The sequence below is a fragment of the Cervus canadensis genome, chromosome 33 (genome assembly GCF_019320065.1).
Source record: "Cervus canadensis isolate Bull #8, Minnesota chromosome 33, ASM1932006v1, whole genome shotgun sequence".
NCBI lineage: Eukaryota > Metazoa > Chordata > Mammalia > Artiodactyla > Cervidae > Cervus > Cervus canadensis.
This window is the reverse complement of record NC_057418.1, coordinates 11,468,556-11,487,934: the sequence shown is the minus strand read 5'-3', so window position 1 is coordinate 11,487,934 and position 19,379 is coordinate 11,468,556. Positions and strand designations below refer to the sequence as shown.

Sequence of the window (19,379 nt, the reverse complement as noted above, 5' to 3'; positions counted from 1 at the left end):
TGGAAAACAACCAGCGTCTGCCTGGGTCTCTTCCATAAATTCTGAGGAGCTACTTCACTTGCTTTCACTTCAACATGAATGGCTCTCTTCCTCAAATCTACTGAAAGAAGAGAAAGGAGTCATATCTAGTCCAAAATTATTCGAAGAGGTTAAAACACCAAAGAAACACTCAATTTGCCTGGAATGTGCTCATAATTAGTACTTTGATTTGTAAGAAAATGATTTTTCCTCATAAATTTATTATACAGCTAATAAATATTTTCACTACTTTTGAAAACTGAGAACATTTTCTTACACAGTCTACACGGTATGCAGTTAACGCTCAGCAGAATACCCCCTTGAAAGTGAAAATATTTGCCTTTAATGAAAATATGTGAATCTGGCTTATGTAAAATGAAGGCTGGGGAAATTATTTCAGGTGGCTTCAGATATTTGCTCAGTAATTTTATTTTATTCATCCTCAAAAAATTGCCACAGAGAACCACATACTGCAAAACAGTATTTTGTTTCTATTGAGGATGCCAAACTGAAATACAGGAGACTAAATTAAACACTGATATATATTTTCCACTTCTTTAATTTTCAATGAAAAAAGTATGGAATTCACATGCGAGAAATGCAAATCAAACCTACAATGAGATATTTCCTCACACCTGTCAGAAAAGAATGTCTTCATCAAAAAAAACAAAAAAACCCCACAGAAAACAAATGTTTGTGAGGATATGCAGAAGGGAACCCTAGTACACTGTTGGTGGAAATGTAAATTGCTGTAGCCGCTATGGAAAACAGTATATAGAGGTTCCTCAGAAAACTAAAAATAGAACTACCATATGATCCAGCAATTCCACTCCCGGGAATATATCTGAAGAAAAGGAAAACACTAATTCAAAAAGATACATGCACCGCAATGTTCACAGCAGTATTACTTACAATAACCAAAATATGAAAGCAACATCACTATCCATCAGCAGATGAATAAAGATGTGATATATATATGCTAACATATATATATATGCATATATATGTCTCTATATATACAATGGGATATTTTTAAAAAATGAAATTTTGCCATTTGTAACAACATGGATGAACTTCGAGGTTATTATGCTTAGTGAAATAAGTCAGATAAAGACAAATACTGTATATTATAACTTACGTGTGGAATCTAAAAAAAAAAATAAATGAATGAATGAATGAATAAAACAGAAACGCTCAGAGATGCAGAGAACAAATAAGTGGTTACCAGTGGGAAGGGAGAGGGGCAAAATAGGGACAGGGGATTAAGAGGCACAAACTTCTATGTATAAAATAAACACACTATAAGGATATATTGTACAGCACAGGGAATATAGCCAATATTTTATAATATTTTTAAATGGAGTATTGTTGTTCAGTCACTCAGTCGTGCCTGACTCTGTGACTCCATGGACTGCTGCATGCCAGGCTTCCCTGTCCTTCAGTATCTCCTGGAGTTTGCTCAAACTCGTGTCCATTGAGTTGATGATCCCGTCCTACCATCTTATCCTCTGTCATCCCCTTCTCCTCCTGCCCTCAATCTTTCCCAGCATCAGGGTCTTTTCCAATGAGTTAGCTCTTCACATCAGGTGGCCGAAGTATTGGAGTTTCAGCTTCAGCATTAGTCCTTCTAGGGAATATTCGGGACAACTGATTTCCTATAGGATTGACTGGTTTGATCTTCTTGCTGTCCAAGGGACTCTCAAGAGTCTTCTCCAGCACCACTGTTCAAAAGTATAAATTCTTCGGTGCTCAGCCTTCTTTATGGTCCAACTCTCACATTGGGAACATGATTACTGGAAAAACCATAGCTTTGACTAGATGGACCTTTGTTGGCAAAGTAATGTCTCTGGTTTTTAATATGCTGTCTAGGTTAGTCATAGCTTTTCTTCCAGGGAACAAGCGTCTTTTAATTTCATGGCTGCAGTCACCATCTGCAGTGATTTTGGAACCCAAGAAAATAAAGTCTGTCACAGTTTTCATTGTTTCCCCATCTATTTGCCATGAAGTGATGGGACTGGGTGCCATGATCTTCATTTTTGAATGTTGAGTTTTAAGCCAAACTTTCACTCTCCTCTTTCACTTTTATCAAGAGGCTCTTTAGTTTCTCTTCACTTTCTGCCATTAGGGTGGTGAAATCTGCATATCTGAGGTTATTAATATTTCTCCTGGCAATCTTGATTTCAGCTCATGATTCATCCAGCCTGGCATTTTGCATGATGTACTCTGCATATAAGTTAAATAAGCAGGGTGACAATATACAGCCTTGACATACTCCTTTTCCTATTTGGAACCAGTCTGTTATTCCATGTCAGGTTCTAACTGTTGCTTCTTGACCTGCATACAGGTTTCTCAGGAGGCAGGTAAAGTAGTCTGGTATTCCCATCTCTTTAAGAATTTTCCACAGTGTGTTGTGATCCACACAAAGATTTTAGCATAGTCAATGAAGCAGAAGTAGACCTTATTATGGAACTCTCTTGCTTTTTCTATGATGCAACAGATGTTGGCAATTTGATCTCTGGTTCCTCTGCCTTTTCTAAATCCAGCTGTACATCTGGAAGTTCTTGATTCATGTACTGTTGAAGCCTAGCTTGAAGGATTTTGAGCATTATCTTGTTAGCAGGTGAATTGAGTGCAATTGTGCGATAGTTAGAACATTCTTTGGGATTGGAATGAAAACTGACCTTTTCCAGTTCTGTGGCCACTGTTGAGTTTTCCAAATTTGCTGACATATTGAGTGCTATAAAAATATTGAATCCCTATGTTGTACACCTGAAAGTAATATTGTAAATCTTCAATAAAAAGAAAAGAAAAAGTGATTCGGAATATATCTTTGGGGGTACAAGGTGAGATATGACCCTCATTGGCTATTCTTCATGATTTGCCCAAGGAGGGGTTGTGCAGATCCTGAGAACTTGTTTCTCCTCAGTACCACTCCCAGCTGCCACCTCACCCTGCTAGCCACACCTGAGGAGCTATGGTGGTGATGGAAGCAGAGTCAGGACACGGGAGGTGGGACTTTAGTTGGTGGTTGCATGCTGACACGGGAGGTGGGACTTTAGTTGGTGGTTGCATGCTGACATGCGGTTTTTGTTTGGAGACACCTCAAAATAGTAAATGAAAAGGGTAGATGTAAGGGGGTCTAAGTAGAGATCTGGGCTAAGGAGTGGATGGCAGCCAAGGGGACCTGAATTTATCTGGAGAAGCGGCTAAAGCGCTTCCACGACTGAAAGTCTCTCTTGCTCAGGCACTTCAGTCATGTCCCATTCTCTGCGACCCCATGGACCACGGCCCACCAGGCTCCCAGGTCCATGGGATTCTCCAAGCAAGAATACTGGAGTGGGTTGCCACTTCCTTCTCCAGTGATAAAATATGAAGTGAGTGAAGTGAAGTCGCTCAGTCCTGTCGGACTCTTTGCGACCCCATGGACTGTAGCCTACCAGGCTTCTCCGTCCATGGGATTTTCCAGGCGCGAGTACTGGAGTGGGGTGCCATTGCCTTCTCCACCACGACTGAAACTAGCATTTGTTAATTTCAGTGTGTTTGCCAATAAAATGTTTACCGTGCTCCCTTTGAGACCCAGGCATAGGGCCGGCGCCAGGGATACAGAGATCATGAAAACAAGGTCTCTCTTGTCAAACAGTCGGCACCCGAGTGCAGAAGGCGGGGATGTAAGCAGTTGTGAGTCTGAAGCAGCTGAGGTACAAGGTACAAAGGTGGAGCTCAGCAGGAAGTGCCCCCCTCTGCGGGGGAGGGTCAGGGCCAGGGTCCTGGGTTGGGGACACGCACTCAAAGAAAGTGCGGCTGTGTGCGTGTGTGTTAGTCGTTCAGTCCTATCCGACTCTAGAATACTGGAGTGGGTTGCCATTTCCTTCTCCAGGGGATCTTCCCCACCCAGGGATCAAACCCGGGTCTCCTGCATGGCAGGCAGTTTCTTTGCCATCTGAACCACGAGGGAAGCCCTTGGGATTACCAGGGAAGTTCTTGCGGAGGGTCAGGGACCCTCGGTTCGGTACACGTGCTCAAAGACGCGCTCAAACGGAGTGCGACAACCACCCATGTCCAGTTTGAACGCTCATCTCAAATGGCTGGAAACTTAAACACAGTTGAAAATCAGACCACGATCCGACTTCAGGGGTTGAATACCTAACTGGTGATCCGCAGATTAAAATGTGTACACCTTGAAGCACTGAGAAGAGAAGCGTTGGATGCGCGAGGACCAAGTGAGGGGGGAGACGAGACTGTGGCTCCGCGAGGCTCCAGGCCGCTCGCGGGCAGGGCTCGGCTCACCCACGCCCGCTGTAACCTGAGCCCGGCCCCGCCTCCCTAGCGCGCGCCCCGGCGGGCCGGCCCGGCAGGTCCGGGCGGTGCGCTCTGAGTCACCGGAATCTAGGTGGGGCGGGCGCCGCGCCCCCGCTGCCAGCCCCGAGCCGCGTCCTCCAAGAGCCGCCTCCTCGCGGCCTCTTGCCTTTTGTCGCGCTGCCCGCGCTCGAGGGACACTCTCCGCCGGCGTCCGAGCCTCGCGCGCTGCTCTCCTCCCCGCCGCCGCCGCCGCCGCCGAGATGCTGCGCTGCGGCCTAGCCTGCGAGCGCTGCAGGTGGATCCTGCCGTTGCTCCTGCTGAGCGCCATCGTCTTTGACATCATCGCGCTGGCCGGTCGCGGCTGGCTGCAGTCGAGCGACGACAGCCAGACGTCCTCGCTATGGTGGCATTGCTTACTAGAAGCCTGCGACAGCCTCATGGTGTATGGTGAGTGCCGCCTCCTCCGTGAAGTCCTCCGGGCGGCGGCTGGGAAGAGCGCCGGCGCCCAGGGAGTGCGGAAGTCGCTCTGCGGGAATGGACTAAAACAGGGTCGAGAAGGGACTAAACAGGGTCGGGGGGCTAATGGGTGACTCAACAAAAATCTCTTCAGAGCCTGGGTTCGTACATCGGACCCGTACAAAATCAAGCAGTAGCAGCCTTGAGAGGCCAAAACCCAGGCTCAACACTGGTGGACAATGACCCTAGTTCAAACTACATTTATTCATAGTTTGTACAGCAAAAGGTGATCTCAGCCATTTGAAAAGGGTTTGATGAGTAAATACAGTGAACAAAGTATATTTTCTTGGATACCTACTGAAATTTATCCCCATTCCGTGGCCTCCTCCTCTGGTTCTTCTTATGCTTAAACTACAAGTATTAAAAGTGCGTACCTTCCCTAATTCGCTATATTATTCAACTTGAACTAAGAGAAAGCAACTCTTCTTCCTTAAAAAAAAAAAAAAACCCAAAAAACAAAACCAAAAACCCAACCCTTTCTGTCAAAGTTTTAGCAGTGGTAATTTCAGTAGATATTGCAGTGTTTAACGCTGCAGGGTAATTCTTGTTAGAGGGAGAGTTTGGCTCAAGTCCAGCATTGCTGTTTAGAAAACTTTATTTCAATTCGATTTGAAATCTAAAAAGCAAACACACCTTCTACACTAGCGTAATGAAATGGAGTCGACAAATTTAAAATACTGCCGATAGAGTATTTTCTTTTTCCAACGTGGAGGGATTTCCTGCCTACTAGTTAGCTGACATGACCCCAGCAGGACTTGCCCTGGGCTGGTACCGCCTCCAGCTTACTGGTAGGTGGGAAGAACTGCTGGGGTCTATTGTAATTAGGGACGTGTGTGGGGTCTGAGAATAGAGGGCTTAGGTAGGAGCATAATCAGAAGCTGAAAGCCAGGTACTACTGAATGGGGCCTTACCAACTGAGTTTAATAGTTTTAAACCGAGAAAGAAGGCTATCCTGCTTTTCCCCCCATTCTCTGGTAGGGCCTTTGACTTGCCCCCTACCCCTAACCTGGCTCAGGGCTTCAAACCAAATTCTGTTTATCTTGAGGCCCTGAATCAGAGGCTTGGTGCTTTATCTTATCCACTGTGGAATTACTTGGAAGTTCCCACATGGAATCCACCCCACCCCCACCCACAAAGGAGGCATGGCCCTAGTCAGAAAGTAAATATAAAGACTAAATGAAATTCCCACTTTCCTTGAGTCTGTGTTTTTCCTCTCTTAAAGCACAAACAGCCCACCTACCATGGTTTGTATTACTTGCAAGTCTTTTAGGTATTTGAAACGAGTTAATTTCTTTGAAATAACATGTCTGTATATTTGGTTAAAATGCAGTCAGGTTCTGTATCTTATAGGGGATTTAGCAGGCCTGCTAAAAACAGGTGTGTTTTTAAACAGACTTTGGTCTTCATGTCTCACTGCAAAGACTAATACAGACCCAACGAATATTTAGGGATCCTGGGCATGTGAATTAAGAAGGTTAGTACACCAGTGGGAGAAGGGTGCATGCAGAGCCTAGATCAGCACTATTGCTGGGACATGATCTGGCCTGCAAGGCTCTGGCTGTGACCACAGCCCTCTTGTGAAACTGGCACAATGCAGTTTTTCTTTTTCTTGACTTGCAGGATGAACTCACCTTCTTAGGGTGTGGCGCTTCTAACCTCAGGCTGATTGAGTACTTTGTATAAAGAAGGGAGTAAGCAGGTTCTATTTCTGTTTTCTAATTTTTTTAAATTAGACAAAAGTCTCAAGCATTAACTTTTTTAAATTGTAAAGAAAGTACAGATCCAGTGAATAGTTGATGTTTCAATTTGATACAGAAATTGGTCTTTGGAAAAGTGCGGTTTTCCAAGTGAGTCTTGCAGAATCTAGTACTGTCTTTGTAATTTTCACAAGTGGGTGGTGGTAGCCTTCACATTCCAATTTAGTTATTCCTGACCTTTGCAAAGATAACCAAGTGCCAAGAATGTGTTAGACACAGCTTTTGTTCAAGCCCTAGAATCAAATGATGAACCTAGCATCCACTGTCAATAGGTGACCGTGGGAAGAAGAAAATAGCTATGAATTCACCACAAGAGGTCCATCCCAGGCTACTGAAGTCAAAGATGGTTAGAATGATTATCATACTTCCACTCCATCTCCTACCAGGGACTGTTGTCTAGTTTTGCCTCACAGGTATAGAAATTGTGTATTTCTACACTTTAGGTCGTTTATCTAGGTGTCTGAACTCTTGAGATTTTCAGATAGCTTCAGTATGTCCTTGCTGAAAAAAATACATTCACATAAGGTCATACTTTATCTAAAATACAGTGAGCAGTTTACACATACTCCCACGTATGTACAAACATGACGAGGAGTAAGGTTGATGGCTCTAATTAAAATATCTCAGTATAGAGAATTAAGTAAGTACCTCCACTTTTAAAAAATTTCTTGCCATGTACTAAAAATTAAATCTTGTGGTTTACCATTGTAACACTTACGAAAGTATACCTTTGTATTACAAAGTGCTTCACTATCACTTTTATTTGCTGATATTTATAACATTGATTTATTTTGGTATTAAAGACCTAGGTTGTTGCTGGTAGGTATCGGCAATAATACTAAATAATATAGGCGTATTTTCATAAAGTTCCTTAGAATTATGTAAAAAGCAGAATGTTATATTCTTCACTGTCATTAACAGTTTTAAGAATTTAAAAAAATGATTTATCTACTTCATTTTTCCTCATCAATAAACCGAATTAAACACTGAATATTTTCTTTTACATAATAGTAACAACTAAATTGGGCTTCCCTGGTGGGTCAGTGAGAAAGAATCTTCCTGCTGTGCAGGAGAGGAGGGTTCAGTCGGAAAGATCTCCTGGAGAAGGAAATGGCAACACACTCCAGTATTCTTTTTTTCACTCCAGTATTCTTGCCTGGGATATCCCGTGGATAGAGCAGCCTGGGGGGCTACAGTCCATGGGTTCGCAAAAGAGACAGATACAATTTAGCAGCTAAACAACAACAACTAAATAAATACACATACTTGTTTAAATTTTTTTTTTAATCAAGGTTTCTAATCCTCAAAACAGGAAAAGCAAAATCTAGATTTAAATGTTGAAACAGTCATTCAAATTTCATGTATAAAGAAAATGCAAAATTAAATTTGAATCCGTGTTCACAGATGGTATTTTTGCATTATTGGCACCCTCTCTTCCAGTTCTAAGAAAGAGTAGATCAGGAGGATATTTTCAACTTCAGGGATGTAGATTTCAAATCCTAAGCAAGCTCTGACTCGCTCAGGGTGGAGAAAAATGGAGTTAAGTTTGTGGATCATTTACTGGGATAAGAAAGATGAATTTATGCTCCAAGAACGACAGTGGCAAGTCTGAGTGGCAGCAAGGGAGAACGAGGTTGTCTTCCATCTGAACTCAGAAGGGCAGAGCCTCATTTTTACCAATGATACCACATTGAAAATTTTTTTTTTAAACATGAAATCAGCCTTAAGACAAAGAATCAGATTATTATAGGAAATAGTTTTAGATCATTTAGCCCTATGGTTTTTCAAAGCATGGAAAATGAGAAAAGCACGAAGTTAACAGGTGTTCACTGGGCTAAATTCAACTTAAAGGATTTCATTTTGAGATTATATTCTTGTGGCTTATGAAATTAGGCATTAGTAGATTGATCTTTTGTGGGCATGTGTTCATATTCTTATATAGTAAAACAAAAAGTTGGACATTCAATTGATTTTAATGATTATATATATATGTTGATTTATCAAATCTAGACATCTAGGAACCAGTGATCTTGCCCAGTTTACTCCACATTTGCTGTGCTTAGCAATAACTACCAGAGAGCCTCGATTCCTTTTTAGTGACCTAATTTGTCTTTTCTCCCTGTAAATGGGCACAGACTCCTAGACCATCAGAATTAGAAGGGACGAAGAGTGCATCTACTCAAGATTTCTCCAAAGCCTGCCTGTCAGCATCCCCTGTGACTGATCTGAGCTTTCACCCTTTGTTCAGCAACTTAATTCTCTCCACCATGCTTGTTTGTTTAAAAGTACCTCTCTTAGTGGCAATGCCGTATAACACAGGGAGCCCAGCTTGGTACTCTGTGATGGTCTAGAAGGGTGGGATGGGAGGGGCGAGGGAGGCTGAAGAAGTACAGAATGTATATATATATAATTATGGCTTATTTGCATTGTTATATGGCAGAAACCAATAGAACATTGTAAAGCAATTATCCTCCAATTTAAAAAAAAGTACCTCTCTCAACACTAACAAGAGCTGATGTGCTTCTCTGTAAATTCTTCTTTCTAGCCTTCTAACAGCAGACAGATTTTCAAACATTTGAGGGTAGATCCCAGATTTGCTGCTAGTTATCTTTTCTGAGTTCATACACGATTTCCTATATTTTCCCATCTTCCTGTGTAGGATAGTTTCCCCTCCCAGACGTTAAAAGAAGACGTTAAAAGAAGACGGTAAAGGAGTTCTGTAAAGACCAATGGGCAAGATTTATCATCTGGCTCAGTGTAGAGGGGTTGGGAATGTGGAGCATGTAAAGAATCTCACACCTACCAGTGGAATCTCCCCCCAGTGATCCCCGCCCCCACCATTCTTGGCTTTAAGCCATTCCTTTCCTGCCTCCAAACCTTGCAGAATCGCTCTTCCTGTGCTGATTGTTTTGGAGGCCTGTACTGAGTTATCCTCTAGATTTTTACTACTAATGCAGACCATCGGCACGTGCATTATTGGGGAGGTTATTGGACACTCAGTATCTTAGGCCCATCTGCCGAATTGGAATCTGTATTTTAACAAGGTCCCCAGGTGATTGATTCATCGTCACTTTGAAGTTTCAGAAACACTGGTCTGTATTACTGCAGGTCTCCTCGCTGAATAGGCAACAGTCTTTTTGACTATATCGTCCGCCCATGCTTATGTTTATTTGTAGATAGCATCTTTTTATATTTTCAGTTTTGGTCTTATCCAGTTTTCAGCTCTGCTTGTGTATAACATAAAGAATTTTATAGAAACAATAGGAAGAAATCTGACAAACTCTCAATCACCAGGTAGGGTTTTCTGTCTTGTTCATAGATGAGTCTTTTGTTCTGGGAAGGATCGGTCCTCTGGCTGGGTGACAGTTCCGTGTGTGCAGGCGCTGAGTGCGGGGCGGGGCCACAGGAGGTTTCGGTCAGCGTTTGTTGCTGGGTGCTGGGCTCAGTCGCTTCAATCATGTCCAGCTCTCTGCCAGCCTGTGGTCTCTAGCCCGCCAGGCTCCTCAGTCATGGGGTTTGCCAGGCAAGAATCCTGGAGTGGGTTGCCATGCCCTCCTCCAGGGGCTCTTCCTGACCCAGAGATAGAACCCACGCCTCCTGCATTGCAGGCTGATTTTTTACTACTGAGCCACTAGGGAAACCTCAATATTTGGTGCCCACGTGTAAAACTCCTGAGGAATGCGGCAGATCCATTAAAAGAAGTACTAATTTGGGGTGAAAAGTCATGACAGTCTCCAGAATATCACCCACAATAGTAGTAGTGCTCTCCTTGTCTTAAAATAAAAAAATTTTTTTTTTCTTTTCCACAAACTTAAGTTTGATTTATGGTTTTTAGCTTGATATTCGAGGTATTTACTTATTTTTACTTGTATTGCTCTTTTCTTATCAGTTGATCTTATTGGTTTTTTCCCAGCTGTATTTGCCTTGTAATGTCATGTTTTAGTATATAATCTCTGGAAAAAGATACAGCATTGTTCCTCATACAAAAAATTGAAAAACATTTCCTAGAAAAAACTCAGAATTTCATTAGTGATCAGCGAATGGTTTCCATGTTGTTGATTTAATGTTGAATCTTTGCAAGAAATAGCAAAATTTGATAAGCCATTCTTCACCTAAATGGATCTTTAATGAATCTTATTTAAAAGTGGATTTATAATATTGCTGGTTTCTTGGATAACATGAATTTCTCCAAGTGGTATTTAGAAAATAAACTTATGACAGAATAAATTATGAATACATATGAAACCCCAAATTTGTCTTCCTTTAAGAAAACAAACAAACAAAAAAAACATTCCTGCATAGAAACTCTGTTTACCTGAAATACAGCATGCTGTTGTGGTCTCAATTCAGAGAAAGGTAATTGACAACTTCCCCAACCCCTGCACACACACACACACACACACACACACACACACAAATTCTGCTTATTTGAATTTAATGATTGTATTTAATTGAATTTAATGATTGACAGTAACCATGAAAAAAAATCTATAGAAATGAGACTACAGTTGATAGTAGTCTCATTTCTCATGAAACTTACATGCTCCTTTTTCGCAGTGTTGCAATCTATGTTTATAAGGAGATTAATCATCTAAGTTGTTCTCAAATTTTAGTATGGATGTAACAAATGCCAATAAAATACGGATTAGGAAAGGCCATAAAATTTACTATATAAAATAATAATGAAGGACAGTGTTATATTCAGAATAGATGAAGATGGATTGTCTTTGAAGAACTGAGGAACATCTGTTGAATCATGAAAGAAGTGGCTTTAGGACAAGTTTTAAAAAGTGATGTTTTTTTCATTGGGGCTGGTAAATAGGTATAATTTAGATCAAGGTATAATTTAAAATATAAATAGTGCTCAAAAGGGTTTGGTAAATTTGGGAATATCAGGCTCATTCTGGGTAATTAAGGGAGACCAAACGTACTTAGCCTACAGACTTAACTTTTTAAAGTGTGTGTCTTGGAAAATTGCCATGTTGTAAGCCTACATGGCAGTTGGCCCCTTCTCAGGCAGAATGTTGGGCTGGGAGGACCCTGCTCAGACCTGATAGAATCCATCTCACAAAACAATCATTGACATGAGAGCAGATTGCCTTCCTTGTTATCCATCCGTCAGGACCTTCAAAACCATAAGATTTCTATCTCAAATGATAGTTAAGTGATTCACTGTGGGTGTTTCCACGCTCCAAGGAGCAGGTTTTACATGTTCTACTTCCAAGGCAGCCTTTCTCCAGACAAAATGTTGCTGAAGTGTCCATTTTGATTTCTCTCAGACTCAGCGTTTTAAATAAACAAGACGCTAATTGAGTTGATTTAACATAGCATAGAAAGAATTATTAAAATGATGTGTTTATCTTTACATTCACCTGTTGGTTTTAGGTGAATTCGCTTACTATTTTTTAAATTTCTTTCAAGTACCTGAAACTAAATGAAAATTACAGCTATAGTGTCAGAGGAAGTAGTAATAGCAATAATTTAACTTTGCATTAATTTTCCTCAAATAAACAGGTAAAATGATTGATACTACTCTTTAGGCAATATCATACATTATTTAGCTATAGTTTAAAAACCTTCATCTGTAATTGTCAAGGTTTGATTAATAAATATGTTCCCTGTTAGGATTTTTTTTTCTGTATTTATTGAACACTCACATTGTACTTTACAATTGATTTTCATGTTTGTATTCCTCTGTATGCATATACAGATGTATTGCCTTTTCACTGAACAGTTACAAACCTGTGAATTCAACTTAAAAGGAAAAAATCAGTGTCTGCTTATTTGAATTTAATGATTGTATTTAATTGAATTTAATGATTGGCAGTAGCCATGAAAAAAATCTATAGAAATGAGACTGTAATTGGCAGTGAATGGGTCACACACTGGAAGTTGCATGCTCCTTTCTGGCAATGCAACAGCTGTTCTTATAAGAAGATTAATCATCTATCTTAGTTGTTCTCAAGCTTTAGTATAAATGAAAGAAATACTAGCAAAATGCAGATTCCTGGGCACTATCTTTTCAACTGTGATTCAGTGTGTCTGGAGGGACACAGAGGAATCCATATTTTCTATAAGCACCACTGATGGTTTTGTGTCAGTGGTCTATGGTGTAGACTTAGAGATGGTCTTAGATGTTCTTTCCAAAGATGGCTCCTCTTCTCTGGAAAGTTACCTTACTCAAAGGACAAGGCAAAAGTGAGAAAAGAGAATTAATTACTCAATTTCACATTCTGGCTTTATCTTTGTTGCTTTTAAAATAGAACATTTCTTTTTACCTTGGTCCTAAAATCTCTTATTGATCTCACAGAAAGAGCAGGACTTGGAGGAAAGTAGTAAAAATTATAAGCAAAACTGGACCCACTCATGGACTGTCATGCCCCTGATGGTGCCATCGGGACTGTCATCCTGACACTGCTGCTCAACGGTCATTTGTGTGAAAACATACTATTTGAGCGTGTAAAAAAAAATGAGCATGTGTCTTCTACTTGAAAGTTAGTCACTCAGTTGTGTCTGACTTTTTGTGACCCTATGGCCTGTAGTCCACCAGCTTCTTCTGTCCCCGAGGATTTCCACGCGAAAATACTGGAGGGATTGCCATGCCCTCCTGCAGGGGATCTTCCTGACCCAGAAATCAAATCTGTGCCTCTTACGTCTCCTGCATTGACACGCGGGTTCTTTACCACTAGCACCACCTGGGAAGCCCTAATAGGTAGTAGGGGCAGGGAATAAACAAGGTTCCCAAGCCTTTGTTCTTTCTGCTAGTCCTTAGGTTTGTCTACTATTGACCAGTCTAGTGACCAAAATTAAGTGAGGGTATGTTTGCCAGCCAAGCTGTGTGCAAGTTGGAGTAGGACCAGCACTGAGGTGCATGCAATTTTCTTTTTCAAATTCAATAAAGAAAAATAAGTTAAGGGTGCATGTTCATTCATTAATGAATGAATGGACAAACATAATGTGGGCTCTCCATACAATAGAATAATTATTGGTCATAAAAAGGAATGAAGTCCTGATCCATGCTGCTACAATATAGATGAACCTTGAGAACATGCTAAGTGAAAGGACAGGACAGTCACAAAGGCCACATAGTATAACCTATAATTCCATTTATAAGCAATGTACAGGGTATACAAATTTATAGAGACAGAAAGTAGATTAGTGGTTGTTGGAAGCTGAAGGAAGTAGGGAGTGGGAGGTGACTGTTAATGGTCATGGGGTTTCTTTTTGGAGTGATGAAAGTTTTGGAATTGTAAATGGTGATGGCTGCACAACCCTGTAAATATAGTAAAAACCACTGAATTGTACACTAAATGGATGGATTTTCCAGCATGTAAATCATATCCTCAAAGAAAAGGAGTCACATTCTGGCTATAGGCAGGCTAGAAATCAGACTCGGCTGCCAGCTCTGTGACCATAGGCAGATTATCTGGACTCTCCAAGCCTCAGTTTAATCTCACTTCTAAAATAGAAATGATAACAGAATATGAGCCTTGAAGAGTTATCGGGAGAATTCAGAGAGTTAAACCATAGCAGGTTCTTAGCTCCATGCCTGGCACAGAGTGATTACTTCGTACATGTCAGTTACTACCTCTGGAGAGAAAGTTGTGTGGGAAAGAGATTTTACAAATTGGTGCAGGTTGAACAAGAAGAGTGATTGGCTGGAATCCTTAGCTGGGAAGTCATGGCTTTTCTCTTCCCATAGGCAGAGCAGAATGAGTCGGGGCTGGAGCTGCCCACATAGATCTTTGAAACCAGAACTCAATTTCCACCTTATCCCGATTGTTTTTAGGGCGCATGTCAATAACTGAGAATTATTGTGCAACAAATTCTGAATACTTCAGAAAAAATTTATGCAAAAATTTAGAAAGGTTGTTTGCACCTAAATTTGTTATAACAATCATACATACTTTACAATTAAGTTGTTTTATTTCACATCTCTGCCCAGTCATAGGCACTCTGTTTTCAAAAATTATTTTTGCATGGAACCAAATCTTAATACAAAACAAAGATCCTTTTAAAGGTAATTGAAACAGTTCCTAAAGAGATTATAATTTGGATTGTTCAATACCAAAAATGTTGTTTATTGGGTTGTACTGGATTAGAACTTGAGTTAATCTTTTAAATATACCTGTTTATATGGCCAGTTTATCCACTTATTAAATGAGATACAGTTTAATGATGTCTACCTTTCATTTTGGAGGTATAAACATTTGCCCCCAAACGGGGATAAGGCATTACTGTATATCACTATATTAATGCCCTACCTACAAATTGCCTGTTCTTCCTTTAAAATATGGAGATGTTTAAGTATTATTGAAAGAAAAACTGTTCTTCCACCCAAATATAATTATTAGAAAGAAAAAAAAAACTGTTGATGCTTTGTTAAGTAATTTTTAGATTTGGCATGTCTGTTGTATTAATGACCGTTTGTTTTTTCTTGTAGCTTGGGGAAGGGCAGCCGCCGCCATGCTGCTCTGTGGTCTCATCATCCTGGTGATCTGCTTCATCCTCTCCTTCTTTGCCCTCTGCGGACCCCAAATGCTTGTCTTCCTGAGAGTGATCGGAGGCCTCCTGGCCCTGGCTGGTAAGACTGTGCACCAGCAGTTCTTCATTCCTATCTGCAGTGAACATCAACATAGTAATGTTCAAGCCACAGTGAAGATCCCTGACAACACAGTTCCTGATCTGCTCTCAGAAAATGTGTCCCCAAAGGCAGAAATAACAGAGGATGTGCTTTAAGATCCTGATCCCTTTCCTCATCTGAGATAGTGTTCCAGTTCCAGGCCCCCCACCCAAGTGAGGAAGGCTGTCACTCTACCTGTCTAGGCTGTCTCTAGCCTAGCCTACCACTCTAGGGTGTCTCTCATAGATGACCTCGAGTCCCTGACACCGCTCCCCAAGGGGCCAGGGCTGTGTCGCTACTGGAAGGGCAGTCTCCATAGTGGTCTCAGACTGGCCTGCCATGAGCTACATGCTTAGGGGACTGAAATGTCCCTGAACCATTGCACTTGGTGAAGAAGTTTTGCAGTCTTAGGATGTGGTGGATCATGGAAGGGTCCTCTGCAATTTAGATTTTGTAGAAATTGATCTAAACCATGTGATGAACCCAAATGGGTAAATAACTATATTTTACATGTATTATGGCACATATTGGAGAAGGAAATGGCAACCCACTCCAGTATTCTTGCCTGGAGAATCCCATGGACAGAGGAGCCTGGCGGGGTACAGTCCACGGGGTCGCAAAGAGTCGGACACGATCACATTAGAGAAAAATGCAGAGAAGTGTTCCTTTTGTGTAGGACACAACTATTTGCACTAAATGACAGGCTTAACCAGTGAAAGTTTGCTATTTTAAGTAGACAAGAAGCAGAGGAATGATGATTTGCATCAAGATTGCCTTTCATGAGTTGCCAAAGGAGAACATTTTAAGTTGGGAAACAGAAGCAACAAGTCAAGATATGGAAACATCTATAGCCTTTCTAGTGATTAAAAAAAAAGAAATGAAAAAAAAAAAAAAGAAATGGAAAAACTAGCTTTTCTTTAAAAAAAAAAAACACCAAAAAACAGAAAATTAGTTAAGACTATATCTGTGGAGCTAGTAGAAAAAAATTAAGGTGAAAGCAAAGTGGTGGTAACCATCCACTCCTGGACATACTCCAGGAAGCACAGCCAACTAATTGGCCCCTCTGTGAAGAGCAGTGTCTAACTGTCACAGAGCTAAAATTTGCTCATACCTTAAGTCATGGCAATGCACACATGAAATACTAAGTTAAAAAGCGCATGGCATAGCGTTGTGTTCAGTCATGTCTTACTCTTTGTGACCCGTGAACTGCAGCATGCTAAGCTTCCCTGTCCTTCACTATCTCCCGGAGTTTGCTCAAACACATGTCCATTGAGTCAATGATGCCATCCAACCATCTCATCCTCTGTCATCCCCTTCTCCTCCTGCCTTCAGTCTTTCCCAGCATCAGGGTCTTTTGGCATAGCTTATGGCATAGCATAGCATGTGTATACTCATTAGCGCTTTATAGAATTATGCATGTTCATTGAAAAAGACTACAAAGTAAATCTAATAAAGCTCCTTTTATTTTTAAGCAATTTAAAATGTTAATGCATGATTAATAATAATTGTAACAATGTGACTCTTATATTAAGAGTTTAGAAGTCTCTTTGACATGTTTCCCTGCCTGTATCTGCCCTTTCACTTTTTCAAAGCACCGTGATGTTTCTCTTGTTTTACTTCTATTCTTCTAGCCTGGAATGCTCTTCTTCCTGCCCTCCATCTCTTCATTTCCATTTTATTCTTCAAATTTCCCTTCCTCTGCAGGCTTTTCTACTGATTCTCCCATTGGTCATTCATATCATTGGTTCATTGTTTCATTTAGTCATTCATTTATTGAATGAATATTCCAGTGGTATGTTATCAAATGTCAGTATTGAGTCCTAATTCATGTGTGTGTGCACACACACGTGTATATATGTATGTGTGTGTGTGTGTGTGTGTGTGTGTAATTTTTTCTAACACTGACATATTAAATGTTTGGCACAGAAAATGCAAAGATGAAAAGAATAGGCTCTTCTCTATGCTCTTGCTTTCTATTGCACACCACAATTCAGCAATTTTTACTTTAGTGTATATAATGCTTACACAGGTACTGTGGAATGATTCTCTAATATTCTGCCTGTATTTCATATATTCAGTATTCTGCTCAGTGCCAGGTATCTCTGACACAAAATATTCAACCATCTTTTTTGGCTCATGATTAACTAGACTCTCCCAGCCCCTTTTATCAGCATTATTTAGGTGGATTTAACACTTAATTTTAAGGCAAAAATGTTGACGAAGAGGAATTAATCTGTTGTTACCATGCATTCCTTCATTCGTGCATTCATACTTTGGGAATTTCTTTCCTTCCTTTTAGCTGTGTTCCAGATCATCTCCCTGGTAATTTACCCTGTGAAGTACACTCAGACCTTTAACCTTCACCTCAACCCAGCTGTCACTTACATCTATAACTGGGCCTACGGCTTCGGGTGGGCGGCCACTATTATCCTCATCGGCTGTGCCTTCTTCTTCTGTTGCCTCCCCAACTATGAAGATGACCTGCTGGGCAATGCCAAGCCCAGGTACTTCTACACATCTGCCTAAGGTGGGGAATGAGCAGAAGAACATCACTGCTGCTGAGATAGATTCCAGAGAAAGAAACTGTTTTCCCCGGAATACTTTGAACCTGTTTTGGGGACAATGTTCATATCATTAAACTACGGTCAAAATGTTAAAATAATCTGGGGAAAGTGTTTCTTAAATGGTGTTATAGTTTCATATTCATCTTTTATATATGTTTTGTAGTGTTAAGTAAGACTTCTTTTAATTAATTACCTAATTATTAAGTTGGCTAAAAAGTTCATTCAGGCTTGTCCGTAAGATTGATGGGAAAACCTGACTCACTTTTTTGCCAACTCAATACTAATATGCCAATGTTTGCTTGTATCTAACAATACCATTGATATTGCATTTGTAAAAGAATATGAGTATGAAAATAACCACATAATTTATAAGGTAAAAATGAGAAGGCTTCAAAGACTTGAGTACTCTGGTTAGGTTTCTGTTTTTTCTAGATGGAATGGGTTGGGTCTATTAAGGACTAAGGAGAAGAAGATACTGGTAAAAATTGTCAGTGACTAAATATTCTAAAAGAAATGCAAAAAAAAATTTTTTCAAGCCTTTGGCTATTCAAAGAAGCAAAATTGGTTCCTACATGCATGTCATTTGTGAGAATTTCTAATGAATATCATGAATAATTGATTTGGGGCTAAGCTTTCCATTAACTTTATATGACATCTAGGAAAGTATTCTTTCACTGCCAAAACCTGTTGCAGTAGTAAGGCCTCCTTAAGCAGTGAAATCTTAAGATGAAATTTTCTCTTTTAAAGTGGTTCATAGGGTGGGGGTGTGGTAGAAAGCTACTAGTAATTCTCTGCTCTTTGGTGTCTATATGCTCTAGACCAGAGTAGACTGGATTGAAAAATGGACTGGTCTAATTCATTATGACCTTTAAGTAGTATTAGGTTGTTCAGTAAAGCATTAGGAGGGCCATTCCCATCACAAAAGTAACATTAAACAGCCTAAAGAGGAGACATGGCTTGAATTTTTCATCTTTGGCTTGATCGGGCTCTAATCATGTAGACACAGCTTCTGATAGATTGCAACTGTAAGCAAAAACTTAAATATGGTTAAAAACCTGGTTTCCCTTGGTAAACAGATTAAAAATATCTGATGTAAAACATTTAACAGGAGAATTCAGGAATGTGGGATTTCTCTGACTTGCAAATATGATATATCACATGGAATATTATTATTTTTTTACTATTTGTACTTACATAATGAAAACCAATTCATTTTATATATCAAATTATTTTGTAAGTTGTAAAAACAGCAGTTGCAGTTTTATTATGAACTTTTCTCAATAAACCAGGTGATCTTATCTTGTTTCTAGCTTGCAGTTTTTTTGGTTTTGCTTCTCCCCTCATTCCCCCAAATCTGGGGGAAGGGAATTTGTAAAAGATGTTTTGAGTGGGGTAGTAAGAACATTGGATAAAGTGAAAAGTTGCTTTTATCATTTTCAAGTTTTAAGATGAACATAAAAAAGAAACAACACAACTTTTGATGAACTTTAATGGATTCTAGTAGTTTACTCTCTAAACTACTTCCTCAATGACCAATACCCAGGACACCAATATCAAACGGTATTTATCCAGGGCTGCCATCAGAGGGAATGGACCAAGAGC

General features: G+C 40.2%; 1 protein-coding gene across 1 annotated transcript; it reads left to right on the top strand.

Moving 5' to 3' along the window:
- The first annotated feature begins 4,348 nt into the window (after nucleotides 1–4,348).
- LOC122434124 (p53 apoptosis effector related to PMP22) lies at nucleotides 4,349–19,075 on the top strand. The gene is made up of 3 exons (XM_043457298.1): nucleotides 4,349–4,764; nucleotides 15,034–15,174; nucleotides 17,513–19,075. Exons 1-3 carry the CDS (start codon nucleotides 4,578–4,580, stop codon nucleotides 17,737–17,739), a joined length of 555 nt encoding a protein of 184 aa, XP_043313233.1. The 5' UTR covers nucleotides 4,349–4,577; the 3' UTR covers nucleotides 17,740–19,075.
- The last annotated feature ends 304 nt before the right edge of the window (nucleotides 19,076–19,379 follow it).

Excerpts from the sequence above, each read along its gene's own strand:
- LOC122434124 (XM_043457298.1), top strand. The coding sequence starts at position 4,578 with ATGCTGCGCTGCGGCCTAGCCTGCGAGCGCTGCAGGTGGATCCTGCCG. Across the intron at positions 4,765-15,033 it reads CGACAGCCTCATGGTGTATG|CTTGGGGAAGGGCAGCCGCC; the intron begins GTGAGTGCCGCC and ends TTTTTCTTGTAG. Across the intron at positions 15,175-17,512 it reads AGGCCTCCTGGCCCTGGCTG|CTGTGTTCCAGATCATCTCC; the intron begins GTAAGACTGTGC and ends CCTTCCTTTTAG.